General features: G+C 47.1%; 2 protein-coding genes across 3 annotated transcripts in view; one reads left to right on the top strand and one right to left on the bottom strand.

Moving 5' to 3' along the window:
• Nucleotides 1–5,383: 5,383 nt before the first annotated feature.
• On the top strand, nt 5,384–10,341 carry gosr2 (golgi SNAP receptor complex member 2). Its single transcript, XM_071925745.2, has 6 exons — nt 5,384–5,528; nt 6,041–6,105; nt 7,081–7,189; nt 7,720–7,852; nt 8,189–8,329; nt 9,115–10,341. Exons 1-6 carry the CDS (start codon nt 5,500–5,502, stop codon nt 9,274–9,276), a joined length of 639 nt encoding a protein of 212 aa, XP_071781846.1. The 5' UTR covers nt 5,384–5,499; the 3' UTR covers nt 9,277–10,341.
• Nucleotides 10,342–10,598: 257 nt separating this feature from the next.
• Nucleotides 10,599–19,794, bottom strand: part of gpatch8 (G patch domain containing 8) — a 29,455-nt gene continuing 20,259 nt past the window's right edge. For both annotated transcript variants that reach the window (XM_071925737.2, XM_071925742.2), the window contains 5 exons: nt 19,063–19,130; nt 18,273–18,359; nt 17,274–17,417; nt 16,952–17,082; nt 10,599–15,813 (listed from right to left, as the gene is read on the bottom strand). In XM_071925737.2, the coding sequence (XP_071781838.2) occupies nt 11,910–15,813; nt 16,952–17,082; nt 17,274–17,417; nt 18,273–18,359; nt 19,063–19,130 (4,334 nt within the window). In that variant the 3' untranslated portion in view covers nt 10,599–11,909. The remainder of the gene's footprint in view (nt 15,814–16,951; nt 17,083–17,273; nt 17,418–18,272; nt 18,360–19,062; nt 19,131–19,794) is intronic.

Below are 19,794 nucleotides of genomic sequence, written 5' to 3'. Positions count from 1 at the left end.
TTTTGCATATGTGTGTGTGTGCATACTTGCCTCGCGCACACCTGTGGTCACTTCAATGGGAGTGATATGCGAGTGTGTGTTTGTAGTCAGTGTTCCTGTGCGGGCGTTGGGCTACACAGTCGCTCAAACGCCTCGCTGTCACCCTGAGACACACAGTGGAGGCATGAATGACATAGATAATGTAGGGTGACGCCGGCAGGTAACACTATCTCTTGTGTGTGTGTGTGTGTGTGTGTGTGTGTGTGTTGGCCAGGTTCAGGTACAGGTGAGTATGCCGGGCCGGGCTGCGGTGCTGCACCACGCTCTGATAGATGAAGATGAATAGGCCCACTGTGGCTGGGACGTCTCGATATATGTATTACATTTGCGTTGCTTAGCAAAAAGATATTATCCATAGCAACTTACATAGCTTTCAGGTTTATACATCACTCATTTGTGCGAGAACGGTGGATGTTAACTGAAGCGTAGAAGGCCGGGTGGGTGCGTTGCTCAAGGACACACAGCGCAGTCCCGCTCCCGAAACCGGAACACCCGTGAGCCCCTGGGTCAAACATCGAGCCCTACACCCTGCAACACTTCCGCCTATATGAAGAGAGGGTGCTTCGCGATAGCATCAACGCTGGGTCCTAATCCCCACGCGCCTAACTTAGCACGAAGGGAAAAATGAAGTGATGAAGGGGATGAAGAGAGAAATGGATTCGGTGCGGGAAAACAGGGGAGAGAGAGAGAGAGAGAGAGAGAGAGAGAGAGAGAGAGAGAGAGAGAGAGAGAGAGAGAGAGTTGGGAATACGGCATGGGGTAGGAATTTGGAATGTGAAATGACTAATGCAATTGCTCAACCCACAACAAGAACATGCACTGCCTAGAGCTATGACAAGGCTGAGTGCATACCTCGATGGGGGGGCCTGACTCTGAGGCTGGGGCTGACTGGGACGGGGTGGGGGGAGGAGGGGGGGGGGGTTCTTCCCAGTGGGTGATGAGACGCATAGGTGTACAGCAGGAATACAACTGATGGAAATGATGGAGGACTGGCACAGCTGACTTGGAGGGTGACAGGAGCGGCCTGGAGAGAGAGAGAGAGAGCTGGAAAGGAGAAACTAACAAACACACCTTAACGAACACGAGGGCGCTGAATGTCTGGGGAAGCAGCCAAGAGCAACAGCCAGGAGACACAGATAAAGAGCGATAGATATGGCAGCGTGGCAATAATGCTTTTGTGAATTCATTTCACACAGCGAAGACGCCCCGCAAATGGACGTATCCCCCTTCAGCGGTCCCACAGTAAGCCCCACAGCATTCCTCTCCTCCCACTGGGAAACTGCCGGGGGAGGCCGTTCCCATGGGTGCCGCCGCTGCTCCGGCGGAACACCTGCAGCGCTAACACTGGGGTTTACACTGCAGCCGCTGCGATAGGGCACGATAAGACCCCACACACACACCTCTGTAACTGACTCCCCCCCCCGCTTAATGTATGGTACTCCTCTGCCTTTCTCTCAGCCACCCACACAAAAACACACTGACCTCCATTAGTAGCAGAACAAAACTTTCCCAGATCAACAATGTCCAAGGCAGAAAAACACAGATAAAGAGCTGGGGCTTAGTGTTCTCTCAACACACAGCATCTCCAAAAAAATAAGTCTGAAGTGTTGTCTGTAGTTATTTGTAATATCTATCGCTAAACAACCATGCAGTCCCGCTGTTCCTGTTTCCAGCACAAGACTGCCCATATACTTATTAAAGTAGCATTGTTATTAAAGGATTCAACCAGGCAATCATATGCCATCACCTAGGCAGTCTGTTATCGTCACACTCTGGCCAGCTGACACATACACTACCAGTCAAAAGTTTGGACACACCTGAATGTACTATGTTTTTCATTAGGAAGCCATTTTTGATCTAAAGGCTTATGCTTAAATGCTTGAAATTTGTTTCTTAGACAAATATAAGTAGTGACGTTGATGCCTGTGTATGAATTTCTTTCCAAAGCCTTTGCCTTTCCATCAAGGCAAAGGGCGGCTACTTTAAAGAACCTAAAATATAAGATTTGATTTGTTTAACACTTTATTTGGTCACTACATAATTCCATTTGTGTTATTTCATAGTTTTGGTGTATTTACTATTATTCTAAAATGTGTGAAATAGTAGAAATAAAGGAAAATGCGGTGTGTCCAAACTTTTGACAGGTAGTGTATGACTCTACCGTGAGAGTGTGGCTGCGCCCCGGTGCATGACTGCGGTGGGAAGCTGTCAGTGTGCGTAATTGGCCTGGCAGGGGGAAGCCCGGCGGGGCGCGCCGCTCGGTGCCATGTTGCTGTTTGCGTTCCCATCCCGGGTGAGCTGTCATCCAACCGCAGGGACGGACATCATCTCTCGTCCTCGGAGGTCGAGGTGTCACCGCTCACAGGTGGTATGGCCACGGGGCTCTGTGTGTGTGTGTGTTTGTGTGTGTGTGTGTGTATAAGGCTGACAGCTGTACGATCCCTATGCTCTCTGAGGAGAAACGGAGCAAGGGAGGGAGAACAAGAGAGTGAAACAAAGAGACGGAGGGAGAAGATGCCAGTGTCTTTTAATCAAGTCGTTTCACCTTGTCGCATTGGGTGGGCACTCGCCTCTCGCTTCCACACACCAAACTCAAAGGCCACAGGACCCCTTCCCCAGCGGGACCCACTGAGACACTGGGAGCTTATGAATTTCTCCTGTCTTCCCTGACAGGCCCTCATTTGCTTTCATTCAGCCTCTCATCACAGCTTCAAAGCCAAGTGGATCATTTCCCTCGGGGGGGCGGGGGGGGGAGCAAGAAGATCAGTGTGCCTTCAAAAAATGATTGGTATTCAAACATTGTTGACCCAAGGCAACTTTGCTCCTCATAATTGGCTTCTTCAATAGGCCGTGATTGCAGTGTTATAATATATTAGATTGCCTGGGAAACATCATTAAATACATCATATATAAGTGATTCAATAACATATCATTTTCCCTTTATGAACAAAACAACAGTGTATGGAGGTGGGGGTTGGGAGGGGGGTAGTAATTTAGTACAGTGAGCTGCTTTCTTCTTCCACTTAACAATAACTCTGCTGCCATGGTGTCTAACCAGGAAAGGGAGACTGATCCAGCGCAAAATTTCCTCTGGTTCCAGGAAACGACGTTTGGAGGCACCCAAAGGGGCCAAGCCTGGCATCAGGAAATAGTTTCTTTTGATGATCCAGAGAAGGGGGCCACACACACACACACACACACACACACACACACACACACACACACAGCCCTGAACGTCTCTGTAGCTTCACACAAATCTCATTCTAACATACATACATCCAACATTCGTATGTCAAACCAGGTATAACCACATGTGATCTCTCGGTCAGTTGAAGTTGGAGCTCCACACCTGGAGTCTGGGTTGCAGTTTGTGCCGGTGGTGCTCAGGTGTGGGGGAAGACCAGTAAGCTCATCTCATCCTCTCCCCAGGGCTGAAAGATAAAGGACAGACAGAGAGAACCCCACGACCCCGGCAGAGAGGTAAACGCGCCTCATGTAATGTGCCGAAGGCTCCGAGGGGGCCCTAGATTTTTTCTCCCTTCCCTTTTCTCTGCTTCTTTTTCTATTCTGAGCAACAGGTTAAATCTGTGCACATCCAGCCGCTGCCCCGGGGAAGTGTTATGACAACCGAAAATGGTGAGCAGCGAGAGCAAGAAGTGGCATGAACGGATCTCATGGTTTCTGACATGTGGGGGTGGGTTGGTGAAAAGGACCTCTGTTGAGGAGTGTTTTAGCCCGAAGATACAACCATCAACTCAAGTATCGTCAGGCAGGCGCAGCACAACTGTCTGGGCCGTGTCATGTGATTGCTGCGCTGAACGGGGGGTAAACAAAAACAGCGATCACTGGCAAACAGAAGCCCATAACAGCTCACTGCACTGAAACGCACAAAGGATGCTTGAATTGGCTTTGCTCGCTCGTGATCCTCCCCTCCCAAAATGAGCAGACGGCAGGGTGATGGAGGGTTGGAGCGCGCTGATTGAGATGTGGTTTTGTAAGGGTGCCAGGCTAGCGCCCCGGGATGATTTTCCCTCCACTAAATCACCAAGGAGCTATTGTGAAATTTTCACATTTCACTTCTGGGAAATCAAATCATGATTCTTTCACACACTACTCAGTGACAGAGTCGGTCTGTGACGGGCAACCTCACAAACAATCTGTCTCCTTCCTCACTCATCCTCTCCGCGGTGACTTATAATCTCATCTCACCATGAAAAGTTTGATATCAATTATTTTTTGGTGTGTCTGACCGCAGGCGAGAGGGAAGCTCCCGGATGGACAGACAGGGATATTCTGACACCTATCTGTGGAAAAAAGAGGATAGCCTAATTAGACCGAGTCAGGGCGAGCTGACAAAACCTAGCCCCGGGACGTCTTCTCAAGTCTCTCCTGTCACATGTCTACTTGTCAACGGACGCTTCTTCTCTCTGAGCGTGTCTTGGTAGGGGGAAAGGATTTGTGGTATCATAGCTGTCAGTGACTTATAGCTTCAGGGAATAGCCACTATAACATCAATACACGCTCATGCAGATGTGGCCGACAGCCTGGTAAAAGGGGAATTTAAGTTTGGAAGTTTAGAATCAATCAAACAAACTTCTACAGGAGAGCAGTAGTATTTTGTCAGTTTTGAGTTTTGGAAGTTTTTTTGTAACCCCAGTGCAACATTCAATGTCTACATGATCTGGTGACATATTTAACCTTAGTGTTGTATCTCAACATAGACTTTTAAAGAGGGGAGGATAATTCTTGTGATCGATGCAGAATGGTATTCTGTTGTAATTTTTCTCACCAGAGTTTGCCTACTACCTGCTACTGACGCTAGGTGGTGTTTTTTATTAGACGGAGTATGTTTTCCTATGAGAAGCCGAAGATCGTAAATTGAGAAGATCAACACAAGTGGTTCATCAAAAGTGGGTAATAATGGTGGGAGGCTGGGAGCCCTCAAGCAGGCGCTCCCTTCATGCAATTTTGCCTCACACAAAGAAGGCAGACCGTTACCATAGCGACGGATCTTGTACAGCTCTGAAACAAAGTCGTTTTTCCCAACAACCCCTCATAAGACGTAAAATTTTAGCTGTGATTGTTAACAACACTTTCGTTTCGTGAGGGTGGTCCGAATAAACCGTATGTGTTTTTAACGGAAGATATCTGCAGCTGCAACGGAACACCTCGCACATTTTCTATTAACGCCAATGAGAGGAGACTGGTCCGCCGAGCTTTGCGATCACTTTTGTGGTGTCCGAAAATAGGGGCAGAGTGAGCGCTCTTTGCTTCGTCTTCCTGTCGGCTGACGCTACTGAGCTTCCGCTTTTGTATTTCCGTACACAAACTCCCAGCTGATGACGTGTACACTCCACTACCGTTAGCTAGCTAGCTGGCTAAGCTACCTGTCAGAATAAAGGTGTTATAAATAAAGTACAAACCAAAGGGTAGCCTGACGGTTACATCAAAACGCAGAGAATGGAGACGCTTTACCATCAGACAAACAAGTAAGTGTGTCTGTTTTCTGTTAAAACGGTACAGATTGTCTTAGCTAGCTAGCTAACGTTAATTGTCATACACAAGAAGGTAGAGCTAGCTAGATAATTACTAGCCAGTTAATCTTAGCCGTAACTGTCGTAACTTTAATATAAGATTATGGATTATCAAAAAATTCCCCAAATTGATAAATCTCTCAAACTGATAAACGCTCGCCCAAAAAATCACTGAGAAGCTAAACTGCTGCTAACTTGATACAGCGTTAGTTTTATTCAATTCACATATGGACGTGAAGCTAACAGTAGCGTCATATTTCTAGTTTTGATAACTGAGCCACTACTTTATCAGAAGTTGACGTTACAAAACTTGTCGCTACTTTCGTGGACATTTGGTAAAATTAATGTTTCACGCATAAGACACTTCTAATATAACGTTAACGTTAGATCAAGTTAAATGGTTAGCTAGTCAGTTCTTGTCATCATGTATTGGTTCATGACCATTTTCACTGTCTGTCCTTGATTAGGCAAATTCAGGAGGTGCAGTCTCATATGGGGAGACTGGAGACGACAGATCGGCAGTCAGTACACTGTGAGTTGACACATGACTTAGGCTACGTGACATATCACATTCAGCTCACCCATTGTTTTGAGTCTTGGTGATGGATCTGAGTGTTCAGGGCGAAGTTTGAAATTTCCTACACTCCTAGTCCATTTTCAGATTCTTTTGTAATCTATTCTAAATTCTAATCTGTACTGGCTCCTTGATATGGCATTTACCCTTTCTGATATAATGATCTGTGATTGAACAGGAGGCAGATTGAACAGGAGGCAGTATAAATATGATAAAGGGGAGCAGTTTGTGTCCTTATGACAACAGGGGCAAAGGTTGTGGGCTTTAGTGTCTGCCTGGTTGATTGTTTTCTGTGGTGCCTGAACGACTCTGTTGTGGGCCAGGCTGGTGCCAGGACAGGAAGCAGTGGGGTGGGGGCAGTGGGAGAAGCTGGGAGGGCTTCGTCTAGATAATGGTGGGAGCCAGGCAGCCCCCCCCCCCCCCCCCCCCCCCCCCTTTCCCCACCTCAAATGACATCAACTCGCATGTTAACACAGGGAAGGATGTAGCATAGGCCCAAAAAGTTACTGATGGGAAAGGGGTGGATCTTTTTTAATGTGGTCAGATAAAGCTTTTCTTAAGTCTCTGTGCTGCCACCCTGGAATAAACTGGTGCCCACAATCTCAGCAAGCTGAGAATTGAATGAGGGTGTAACAGCTAATGATGTATATCATGACTTCAAACACGTACTTGATTTGCCTTTATCAAAAGTTGATGTATTTGCATAGTCTTTTTGTTTTGATGCAGATGATTATGAATAGACACAAGGAGGAAATGAGAGAAAATAGCACATTATGTACTGTCTTCCTTCCTGTAATCCTACTAAATTTGTAGTCCGGGGAAAGTCCAGTTTCCACAAAGCACACTGACTGACATGTAAATGGGTTTGTATTCATTGAATTTTGTTTTAATGTATTTTCTGAATTTAGTTTTTTATTCTACTCTTCTCACAAGTGTTGGAGAATGACCTGCAGAGCAGAATCGACCAGATCTTCAATCATTTAGAACGCCTTGAGATCCTGGCCAGCAAGGAACCACCAAACCGCCGCCAGAACGCCAAATTGTGAGTTTGGAGTGAGTCAATTGATGGTGACCCTAAAGCCCCAGAGCTGGCAGGGTGATCCATATCTCATAAAAGCATGGGAAGGGTGTAGCAGACGAGACAGGCAGCCCTCTCCTGTCTTGTGGCTCTATGAAAACATTTCCTCGGAAGCCCCGTCATCACCAGCATTCTTGCTGCATTGGGCAAAGATTCATTTCTGAGCTGGGTAAACAGGCCCCAGGGGACAAAGTGCGTCCCATCCCACAGCACTCCTCTGATCTCAGTACATCTCTAGTCGGGCCGCAGGGCAGAGCAGAGCACGGAACGACGCTAAGGAGAGGCAGAGGCAGAGGCTGGGAGGGAGCGGGCCCGCAAGTGTTTCCTCTTCATTCCAGCCATGTCAGATGTGAGGGGGGAAAAACGTTCACATTAACCAGAACAATTATGAATAGTTTTACTAAACCGAATTGAGGTGTCAAAAAAAAAAAGCTTTGTCTACTTCGCGGCACTTCAAAGTTGAGTGAATAGTTGTATGCTTTGCCTCCCCTCAGGCGGGTGGACCAGCTCAAGTACGATGTCCAGCACCTCCAGACAGCGCTACGAAATTTCCAGCACCGACGCTACGCCAGAGAGGCCCAGGACAGAGAGAGGGAGGAACTCATGAGCCGCACCTTCACGACCAATGCAAGTCTGATGTACCTTAAAACAGGGTGGGAGATTAACACCGGCCACCAGACAAATGCTAATAAATTTTGGCTGTGGCTAGTAAGTTTATCTACTCCAACAGCCACTTAAGTGTGTAACAATCAGCAATTGGAGGTCCTACTCTATTCTAAAAACCTAGTGGGCTGGTAAAATGGAGAAAGTGGCTAGTGAACTTAGGGATGGCTCAGCCACTTTGGTTGGCTGACAAAATAGTTTCCTGCCCTGCTTTAAAATTGAACAAAGTAAAATAAAAAATGCATTAATGTAAAACTGAATAATGTGTGATGAGAAGATGTTTGTTCTCGTCCAATGTAGGACGCAGATACCTCCATCCCCATAGACGAGACGCTACAGTTGAACTCCAACTTGCACAACGCACACAGAGGCATGGATGACCTCCTGGGCAGTGGCAGCAGCATCCTCAACGGCCTCAGAGATCAGAGGGGGACGCTCAAGGTGTGTGCGTACGCCTCCACATAGGATCTAGCAAAGGAATTCAGAGGATTTGTCAAGTGATTGTTTTCTAGAGAGAGGAACCCAGGGGCAGAGCCTGCTCAGCAAAGCCATTCCCTGGATGAATTAAGGTGAAAAATGTTTCAATATATACCCTGACCCAGTTTCTGGTGTCCACAGCGATCACAATAGTCTGATTGTTCGTGTGAGTATGCTCAGCTAGAGGGTGAGTCCATGTTTCCAGGGAGGAGATGGTCTTCCTGGTTTTGCTTCAGGCCTCCTCTTATCAGGGTGTGTCTGGTGATCAGCGCTCACGGCCTGCTTGTCGAGCCGTGAGAAACTGCTGTGGTGGGGAGGGAGCGGCGCGACAGGGAGGGTGTTGGCACTCAGTGTCTCCCAAATAAGCTGAATTTAGGTTAGATCATGGCAATTTGAAATACAACACTACTACTACAATACTTCCATTTTCCAAAACATTACATTACATGACGTCATTTAGCAGACGCTTTTGTCCAAAAAGCGACTTACAATAAGTGCATTTTGTCAACAGTAGTCAAACCAACTGTATATCAGTCTTCATTAGCTAAGCCTTTATTTTAATTTTTTTATTAAGAGTAGAAGGGGAAGAAGATTGTTACATGATAGATTAATTCAAGTGGGGTCCAGATGTAACCTGAAGAGATGTGTCATTTTGTGCAGTTATGGCTGTTGCAGCCTAATCGAATACAATCTAATACATGAAATCAACACTTTTTCTACAACTGTGGCTTTGTCTTGGCTCTGTGCAGGGGACCCATAAGAAGATGCTGGATGTGGCGAACATGTTGGGGCTGTCCAACACAGTGATGAGACTGATAGAGAGGCGAGCCACCCAGGACAAGTTCATCATGATTGGAGGCATGCTGCTGACCTGCGTCTTCATGTTCCTGGTTATCAGATACCTGGGCTGACCACCATCCACTCACAACGGCGGTTTTTTCGATCAGTCTTGGACATTTTTGCACCACTGCACCCATGACATGTGAACAGTGATAGAATTCTAGTGTTTTTAACGTATCAGATTTGGGAGGGAAAAAAAGTCATGATTTTTATAAATTGTGCCATTATGTTTTGTTTTCCACCATTCATTTTTTTGGCACCTGCTAATTTGTAAGGTTGAAGAAGATTTCAAATAGATATACAGTATTTCATTCCACTCCAAGCTCCAAGATGACTTTGAACTTTGTGATGATAACCGCTACTCTCCTCAGATCACTGCCACACATCCATGATCCAGTCCTTCATCAAAGCCAGTCTGTGAAACTGTAAATCAGCAATGTGACAAGAATATTTCAGATGGTTTTCTGCTTTTTCTATTCTTCAAACTAATCTTAAAGCTCAGCTTGCCTTTGCCTCCACTAAACAGCTACTCATAGTTTCATTTTTTTGTTCCTCCCTTAATTATCTGTCAGAAATGTTATTAGTACTGATGTCATTCTGCCTTGCTAAGCATGCTTCCTGGAGAAGTGGGGCTCTATGGAAATAACCAATCTTGACCTGATCTTGACACATTTCATTACATGGCAACTTAATAATACTCCTTGGAGAATCATATTTTATAATGTGTAATGATGTATGAAAGCCAAGATATACACCAGAGATGAATGGGGTGGCAACAAGGAACTGCTCAGAAAAACAATGGAAGCAAAAAGTATTAGTTTGTAATTGTTTGCCATACAGTTTCATAAAGTCATAAATTGTAACTACCCCTGTAAGATTCTCTTGGATTTATGGTTGGGTCTAGTCTCACTATGTGAGTGTTTAATTCTCTGAATAGAATAAAAATTAATTCTGTTTTTGTTTCATTTTCATGATATCTTCATCTAGCGACTGCTGGGAATAGAGCAAGGTTCAGTTAAATCTGTGACAGACTTCAGTCAGACAGCTGTTACAAGAGTTTTCCCTTCCACTGTAACAGAATTACTGGTAGCTTACCAAAGCTTTAGCACTTGAGTTGCACTACACTCCCTAACTTTAAGTATGCACATTGGAAATTTCCTGGTTTCACAAGTAAATTAAAAGCAACTAGGGCACCATCTAGTGGCTTGTGTTCAAAGTGGACTTCTTTGGGGAATGCTTGCCTGTCTTTGACCAAATTTGTTTTAAGGAATTGAGACTTTTTCAAAAAGCGATGCTAGTGTCATCATTCACATGTTTAGTGGTTTGCAGATTTTTAACAAAGTGTTTTCTGGTGAATGGCGTGAACCCCAGAGGCTTTATGGAAACAGACAAATGAACTCAAAAGTTTTTATTTGCTGAAGCATAGTAAGATTTAAAAAAGACATACAGTTGCTACTGTTTAACAGATCGCTATCCTTTGCCATCCCCACCCATCTTAGCCAGGGTAGTTTAGAAATAACCTTGATAAAATACACATGCATTTGTCCATTTTCCTTCCAAGTTGTCATTCATTCTGCTTTTCCAACAGTAGCTTCAAACCTCTAGAATGTTATTGGGTTAAACTACAGCAGTTTTATTTACAAAATTACACAAAAGCAAAACACAACCCTTCTTTTGAAGAGCATTTTGGAAAATAATTTAAAAACAGAAAAATACAATTATTGCAGTATACTACAATCATATAGTTACATGATGCAAAAGCAGCATCTTGATGTACAGATTTCAGTGCAAGTCATTCAGGTGTACCCTTACCACAGGGAACATGACCTTTGCCTCTGAGTACTAGGGATGTGTCACCTGAAACATAATTCCCATCGCTCAGAGAAGGGTTTCTTATGTGACAATTTGATACCAATTTGGGCACCATAGCATTAGTTTTAATATGGGCATCATATTGGTGGGATTCTTCACATTACACACTGATATATGTACAATTTACTGCATCACAAATTGTTTTGAGACCAAGGATCCAATAGAGAGCAAGTAGTCATATTAGAACATAACAGAATATCAGTAATTACAAAATAAGTCAGGCTCTCTAAAGCAACCAGGTTACATTACAGAGTCAAAGCAGTTCCTTTCTAGGGCAAACCCACTTCCTCCCCATCTCATACTTTATTACCCACAACATGATTCTGCTTATGGCTTCAGCCACTACGTCTCTCTTTGGCTGCAGAAAACAAGCAAGAACTATGAAATTAACAATCATATTCAACTGTGGAAAAGAAAATACTCCAGTGGTTTCCTTGACTGGCTGCCCAGTCAAAACAAATGTGTGTCCTGTAGTTTGTCAACATACCCCAAGAGTCTGAGAAGTCTCTTTAGAACTTCACCCTGTGTAAGAAAATTCAGGGTAAAGCATTGCTATTACAGTGAAAAAATTTCATAAGAGCCAGAAGAAAATGTTAGTGTCAGGTCTGACCTCTACACAGGCAGCACCACTTGGTGGCTACATCTTGCTGCACTGTGTAGGCCAGTACAACGGTGGTTTGGTGACAAGCTTCCTGCTTCCTAGTGTCACTGCCTGCACACTGTTGTACGAGGCCTCCTTCAAAGCCCTCGCTCGCATCTCAACCAAGCCGGTTCAGGTGAGTCCCTCTCCTGGTTGGCTGCTGTGAATACGCTGCTTCACTGCCATCACTCCTCAGGACCCGTGGTTAGGGGGGTGCTGGAGGTCCTGCCCTGAGAAGATGGGGTGTAGGAGGGGGTGGAGCTGGAGAGCCGCAGCGGCAGCAGCCTGTGAGGGCCGGGGGGTGAAGAGTGTGGGATAAAGGGCTGTATGTGGTACATGGTGGAGAGCTAAGGGGGTGTGGTGAAGTGCAGAGGCTGGGATAATGTGTATGGGCTGACCAGAGAGGAAGGCTGTGGGGTGGGCAGGGATCAGCCCAGCGTGTCCCAGTGAGTGTCCCAGAGAGTGACCAAGAGAGTGGCCCAGGGGAGACAGGGAGATAGGGGTAAGGTGGTGCTGGGGAATGTGGTGTACCTGGGCCAGTTGGGCGTGGGCGGGGTGCGGGTGGTGAGGATGTGCTGGGTGGATGCCCATGGCTGCAGCAGTGGCTGCATGGTGCTGCAGGATGGCGTGCTGCACTGTGGTGATCGAGGTGGCAGAGGCTACGGACACAGCGGGCTGCTGGATGTGGATTTGCTGCAGGGCGGGGGGAGGGGGAGCTGGGGCCAAGTTGGCAGCTGCTGCAGCTGCAGCCGCAGCCGCAGCAGCAGAGGGAAAGGTCTTGACCTGTTTGGCCATGAGCTGCTGCTGGATGTGCTGCTGGGCAGCCTGCTGCAGCTTGCTGTATTTCTCCATCTCCTCTGGTGTGAATGTGATAGGCTGACTCTCCAGAGGTGCCAGGCCATCCTCCTCGGCCTCCATACCTTCCTCCTCCAAGGTGGGTGGGGGGTAAGCGGGGTAGGCATGCATGGGGGGCTGCTGCTGTTGCATTTCAGGCATGAGCGGCTCCATCATGGGGTTCTGGGAGGGGTCCTGTCCTGCCTCTCCTTGGTACTGGGGCATCAGCATGGAGGGCTCCTGTTCAAACAGTGGCCGGGGCTCATGGTGTACCTGGGTTTCAGTGCTGGGTTGCTGTGCCTCTTCTTGCACCACTGTGATCTGCGGGGCCTCCTCAACCTTCTGGACTGGTGGAGCTGGAGGTGGTGGTGGCGGGGGGAACTCCCTTATGGGCTCTACCAGGATAACCTCTCTTTCAGCCTCAGAGCCTTTCCCTGCTGCTGACTTCTCACCCTCATCAGGTCTGGTCAGGGGAATTATAGGTGGTTTCTTCCCTGCCTGCAACTTACCAAAAAGGGGAAGCAGGGCTTTATTTCCCAGGGCAGGGGGTAGTTTGGGACCAAAGTAGCCCTGTGGGGGGTCCTTGATCTTAATGCCAGATTTTGTCCCTGTGGGATGGTCATCAGAGCCTTTCTTAGACTGAACCTTCTCCAGCAGCTGGCGAGCAGTAAGGGTGTTTCTCTGCTCCCCTGCGTCTCGAGACCCCCCTGGCCTCAGACCCTGTGAGCTGGATGAGTGGCTGTTGCGGTTGGGGCCTCGTGATGAAGCTGAACGTGGAGACTGGGAGCGGTAGATGCGAGAGCGGTTGAAGTCCCTGCGATGTGCGTCAATGTCCGCACGGCTCCTGATGCCCCGACGATGAGGGGAGCCCTTGGTGGAACTTGAGGAGCGGCTGGCAGAGCTGTGGCTCCGGCTGTAGCTGCGCCTCCAGGATCTGGCACTGCTGCTGCGGCTCCTGCTGCTGGAGCTCCTAGAGCTGCTCCGATGGTGCCGCCGGTGCCTCTTCCTGCGGCTGTGGCTGCGTGAGCGTGAGCGCGAGTCTTCGGAGGAGGAAGAGGAGTACTGGCGTCTCCTGGATCGCCTGCGTCCCCGGCTGCCCCTCCGCTCATACTCAGAGTCTGACGAGCGTTTGGAGTGCCTCCGCCTGCGACCCTCATTGCTGTAGTCGCTGTAGCTGTCCGAGTAGCTGCGGCTCCTGTGGCTGTAGGCACTGCTGCCCGCTGAGGAGCGCTCGGAGCTGCTGGAGTACGAGTGGCTACGGGAGGTTTGGCCACGGTGGTGGCGCCGCCGACTGCTGCCCCGTCTTTCCCCCCGCCTTGACGAACGGCTGCAGGAGCGACCAGAGTCCTCACTATGGTGGCGTCGCTGTTCCCGAGGACTCGACCTGCGATGGCGAGAGCGCTGGGTAGCAGAGCCTCCTTCTTCTTCACTCTCGCTGCTGGGAGGTCTGCCTGGACCGGGACTCTTTTGGGCTGAGGTGGAACAGGAGGCACTTTGAGGTGCATTGGAGTCAGTCTTCTGTCTCTTGGTGCCATTGTGCTCCTCTGAGGAGTTGGCCTTGTTGTCAGAGCCTTTTGCAGCCCCTCCTTCCTCTACTCCAGACTTGGAAGGCACTTCCTTGGCAGGACGTTTCCTCTTCCCAGGTTCTACTCCTGTACTTCCCGTAGCTCCTGCCGTTCCAGTTGTCAGCTGAACAGTGGAGGCAACTGCTTTATCTTCTGCCTTTGGTTTTGATTTCTCCTTTTCATCACCTGTTGCTTCTTCATCTTGACCTGGAACCTTGTTTTTGCTCTTCTTTCGTTTGTGTTTTTTCTTCTTTTTGGGTTTTTCTTGCATGGCCTCAGTTTCTCCCTCCCCATCTTCTGCTGCTCCTTTTTCTTTTCCTTTGCGTTTTGAGTGCTTCACAGACTTCTTATGCTTCTTCTTCTTCTTCTTTTTCTTGGCACCACTGCTGCCAGTTGCTGCCTTTTGCTCATCACCTTCTGACTGGCCAGACTCACCCTTCATCATGGGTTTATCTTTGTCAGTGCTGGGCCCAGGGTTAGTGGTTGCATCCACTTCAGCTGTTGAGGCAGCCATCTCTTGTCCCTTGTCATCACCCTCTTCACAAGGCTTCGGGGACTTTGCTGCTTTCCCACCACGGACTCCTTTGTTGCGGGACAGCTTGAAGTCAAAGTAGAGGGGATTACAGCTGTAAGACAGTGAGGGCTGAGCTTTTGTAAATTCGAGGAGCTCAGAGGGCCACTGCAGGGTTGTGCTCTCATCTTTGCTCAGGACAGGGAAGAAGGGACCTGTAGGGATTTTAGGGCCCAAGTTGGGATCCGGAGCATCTGGCGTGCTCTCTGCTGTGTGTGCGGGGGTGGTGGGTATTGTGGAAGCTGTGTCCACGGTGCATGAGGAGGCCTCCTCGGTCTTCACTTTAGGTGATGGAGGGGTTGGCTCTGGGACATGGGTTGCAGTGACCTTCCCTTGCTCTTTCTCACTCTTACAATCCGTAACGTTGGGCTCCGTCTGCTCTGAACTCTCCTCAACCTTTTTCTCCTCCTGCCCGTCCTCTTCATCTTCCTCCTCTTTGCTCTCACACTGGTCAGTTGCTTTCATGAACAGCAGGAACTGGAAGTGGGGCTTTACGCGGCAGTGAGCTGGAGGTATGTAGTGATAGTACTGAGGCTCCTGTCCTGCATAGCCCTCCTCCTTCTTCATCATCATCTTCAGTTTGTTGAGAGTGGAGGCTAGAGAGGCTCCGTCATCCTGCTGTTGCACCTCTTCCGTCGCCATCACACTCCCGCCTTCCCCGCATTCTCCTCCTTCACCTCCTCCCATTCCTCCCGTTCCTCCCGTTCCTCCCGTTCCTCCCATTCCTCCCTTGGGGCTTTCTGTGCCGCAAGCTGGCGCCTCCTCTTGTCCTGTGGCCGTCTCTCCCTCCTGTCCCTCCTCTCCCTCCATGGCCTCCTCTCCGTGGTCAGCAAACACGGCAGCTGCCGTCTCCAGCTTCACCGGGGCTTTCTTGGCAAAGGAGAAAGACACACTGACTTTGGATGCCCCAGTGGGGGTTGGGGAGGAGGAGCTGTTCTTCCCCAGAGAGAAGCTGATGGTTGGGCCTGGCTTTGGGGAAGCCTGCCCACTTTTATCTCCCGATGAGCCCTCCGCAGCACTGTCTGTCAGAGCAATATTCTCAGGCACTGTGCTGTCGCCATCTTCTGGCTTCTCTCCATCCACAGCCACTGTGGTAGTTTTGAACATGGGACCACTTCCTGGAGTACTGAAATACAAGAGAATGACCACAGTGAGATGTGTTTCCAATAAATGTTGATAAATGTTTCCAACCTGATGGTGAGAGCAAGCTGTAATAGGAGTGGCAGTTTAAAACATGTTGAATTTCTGTTTCTCAGTACACAAGATCGTGACAAAGTCTACAATATGAGTGTTAGAAAGCAGTTTTATCAACTAAATAACAAATAATTCAAGAGATTTAGTAAAGTAGAAAGTAGTTATAGGATGGTCTTCCCCATCTCTGTTTTACTTTGGGTCAATATGTTTTATTCTATATGACTAGAATAAAAATTCCAGAATGTTTTGGGACTTGGAAAATTGAAGCAATATTGAAGAATGTCAATGGGAGTTAGCTAGAGTCTGATCACAGAGTAAAATGAGAGGGACAAACCCACTGCTCATTTAGTAGTGATATCCAGAGATCATCAAGAATAATCTAAAGACATGGGTAATAAAAAGTTTTAACTGGGGATATCCAGGAATATGAGGTAAAACTTTAACTCTTTGGCAAGCTGCTAGGGTATAAGTGGGACAATACCCTTCCAAGAGTACATTTAACAATTTGACTGGACTTTGCGTCAGGCAGCTCTTTCTTTTCTTCAGCAACATCCATTCAAATTGTTAATGTACATCTCATTGGGTGTTACACCAAATATATTTTAGCTCTGTGCCCCCCCCACCCCTTCATTGAAACTTTTTTAACTGACACGTCCAACTGTCTTGCTTGCTAGGGGGCAGATTCATACAAATACAAACTCCGCCATTCATATGCTTGACAATGCAATAACTGAAGTTAATGAAATTGAGGATTGTGGAAGTTAACTGGCTAAACATTTGCATAACATCATCCATCTGCTAGATATGGCAACTGCAGTGTCATGTGAGTTGACCAAATCAAATGACCTTCAGTTATCACTCCCTGATATTCAGTTATTCTATCGCAGTCGCATTTGAGGAAAACACCCCCCCAAAAAAAGATCTTTTCTGGTTTGTTTTCTTTATTCACCCCTTTAGAATCTACATTACTCTTATTATTCATTTAAAACACAGGGGGTATCTGATTACAATGTCAATAGTTCTACCCTGAAATCCAGCCAGCAGAGGGCACTCCAGGAATACATTCTTACCGGTCCTGCTGTTTCCTCTGCTCAGCCAGCTCATGTAGCCGGCGCAGCATCTTTTCTTGCTTCTTCCCATCTTTCCGGGAACGAGATGACACATTTCGCGCAAACTCCCTCTGCTTCAGCTCCTTAAGCCTCTACATTACACAAAAGCAAAACAGAGAGAGGACTTCAAGATCTCTGCTTCCACAGCAAAAGCCAGACCACCATTTAATTACTCTCATCTTTTAAGGCAACATGAATCTCCACCACCAGGCACACATCATGCAAAAACGAGAATACAAAGGATTGGACAGATGATGTGTTAATAGTAAGCGGTCGTCCTCACCTGCTTGTGAGCGTGATCGTAGGAGTTGATGTGGTTGTCAAATTCCTGATGTTTGGTGTACTGTTTGTCACATAGCTCACAGTAGAAGTTGGCTCTCAGGTCCTCCAGAGCCTTCGCAATGGCTTTCTCCTTTTCCACCTGGTCCTATTGTTGGCAGAAAATGCAAGAGTGAGTGACCTTGGCATGCATTCGATAAGAACAAGAAACTGTATGGCACAATGTTACTGTAGCTGTACAGTCTCAAAAAAACAGAAGCAGGCAAGCAAGCAAAACAAAAAAATGACACAAAAAAGTAAAATATCCTGTGCTTCCTATTATTAAATTAATCCTAGCTAATATAAATACTTCAGGGGATGTTGTTTCTCAAAGATATCACATCAAGGCGTCAAAAGACGTTATTCATCTAAACAGGTAGTGAAACACTACCTGGTAAAATTAAATCCATGGCATTAATAGGCCAGTATTACAGCCATTGTTGGGGTTTATATCAAGTGTGTGACACTACATATGCCTGACTAATCACCTGTGAAAATGTTTTTAGTCTGCCAGCTGCCTCTACAGGTCCCCCTTCTGATCTCCCTTGTCTATTTCTCTCCATTTGTCTCCTATATGCTTCTAATTTCCAGCGGCACAGATAAAATGACTTCTACTCCCTAGATGAAGCGATCTAGTTTTTTTAAACTGGGGAAAAGGCCAAGTAAAGAGGGGAGAGCATAAAGGGAGGAGGAAAAGGAGAATCGCTCCACAATTCTAAAGGACGACTGTACTGCATTCGATGAGAGAAGAATCTTTACAAGAAGCTCATGAGTCAAAAGCACATGACAAAGCCAGAAGAAATGAGAACAGAACAGAAATAAGTGGGTTGACAGAGAGAGATAAAGAGACAGCCTAATTCAAAGAGAGAGCGGGTCGACGTGAGGAGCGTTAAAGCATAATAGCAGTAAAGGCTATGGAGGCCAGTCTAACCTTGAGAAGACTATCAGAGCATTAGGGCCTCACCTTGTATTTCTGTCTGAGTTCTTCTGTATCTTCCTTCTCCACCTCGAGCACTCTTCTCTTCTCTGTGGCATCTTCTGCATAGTCCAGCTGTAAGGACAAATATACCGGTTAAAACACTTGTTCATTTTGTCTAGCCATGCTGTGCTCTTTTGTTTTCCCTAAGATTCAGTCTCAAGAATAATAACCATTTCTAGATGGGTACGGTCAAATGCAGTGGAGGGCAAGAATCTACTTCAATGGTGTACTGCAGGCATCAGATTTAATGCGTCAGTAGCACTGTCTTTGTTGTTACTATATCATATTTTCCGTTTCATGGCCTGTTTCAGTTTGTTACATATATTTGGTGACCAGCTATGTGGACTATACTATATGGTTTTCATATATTGTTCATACACCTGAACAATTGCATTCTACCAGCTAAATTACTCACTTAGTTTGCAATTATATTATTATTACAGATCATTTTTTGGATTTTGTTTCATTCCCAATAATTGTCTTGGCTTCCTATAGCCTAGTTCTCGACAAGAACACCCAAATTAAAACCATGCATGATGTCCCTTTGCCGCAAAATAGGTCAGTTCCAGAAACCTCACCAAACAGCTGGTCTGGTCCTTTGTTGACGCACCAAAGTCAAACAAAGTTTAGAGTAGATGTGTTGAAACGCCTTGACCTGCCTTTGGAACACCTTTATGTGTGATGGGCACAGTTGAAAACTGCCTGACACTTCCAGTGCATTTCTGTGTTAAACACAACACACAAGTGCAGAACATAAAATAACAAACAAACTTACCTCCATCTCCATCCGTCCCATCCCCATGACATCATATTTGAGGATGATGGGCACAGGATCGGTGCGCCCTGGGGTGAAAGAGACAGAGACAGGACTAGGTGAGCTTTTGACACTGGGATGGAGGGCCAGCTCGGAGACAGCCTGCTTTTAGAGCATAGGGTGCTGGGGTTAGAGAATTTTGCCTTGAAGTGCAAAGAGACCAGAAAGCTACAGTGAACCAAACACCAGCCATTCTCACAGCTTACTACAGCCACCAAGTACAGCGCAACTTATCTAGGCTGCCTGCTCTGCTACACCTGGCTGGCTGATTTGCTTTTCTTTTTAAACAGTCAAATTAGCTGCACCTATTGTAGTCCTGGTGAATAAAGGGAGGTAAAAGTCATCAGGGTAGTTCAGAGATGTGTTTTACTGGAGAGAGGGATAAAGTTGACTGGAAACAAGCCAATCTGTTGCCATATCTATAACTCTTTTCAATCTAGCTCTGCTGAGTTTGCCCCCCCCCCCCCCCCCTCTCTTCAGTGCTGCAGTCCTGTTAAACCAGAATGCCAAGTTTATCAAGGACGCTACAGCCTAAGGGACGGGGAGGAGGGGGGGCCTGGCGCAGCTGCTGCTGCTGCTGCTTACTGAGCGTCACTGCGACAACCTCCATAAGGGCAATAGAGCCTCCCCATCTCATCTAATGCATCATCTCTTTCTGAACTGCCCGATGGCTGGCTGATCCTCGCAAGCTCT

The sequence above is a fragment of the Centroberyx gerrardi genome, chromosome 7 (genome assembly GCF_048128805.1).
Source record: "Centroberyx gerrardi isolate f3 chromosome 7, fCenGer3.hap1.cur.20231027, whole genome shotgun sequence".
Lineage (NCBI taxonomy): Eukaryota > Metazoa > Chordata > Actinopteri > Beryciformes > Berycidae > Centroberyx > Centroberyx gerrardi.
Note: the sequence above shows the minus strand (reverse complement) of the source record. Positions and strands in the feature narration are given on the sequence as shown.

Bases quoted from the DNA above. Each gene is read 5' to 3' on its own strand.
- gosr2 (XM_071925745.2), top strand. From the start codon at position 5,500: ATGGAGACGCTTTACCATCAGACAAACAA. The intron at 7,190-7,719 runs GTGAGTTTGGAG...GCCTCCCCTCAG, and splicing joins CGCCGCCAGAACGCCAAATT to GCGGGTGGACCAGCTCAAGT. The intron at 8,330-9,114 runs GTGTGTGCGTAC...GGCTCTGTGCAG, and splicing joins ATCAGAGGGGGACGCTCAAG to GGGACCCATAAGAAGATGCT.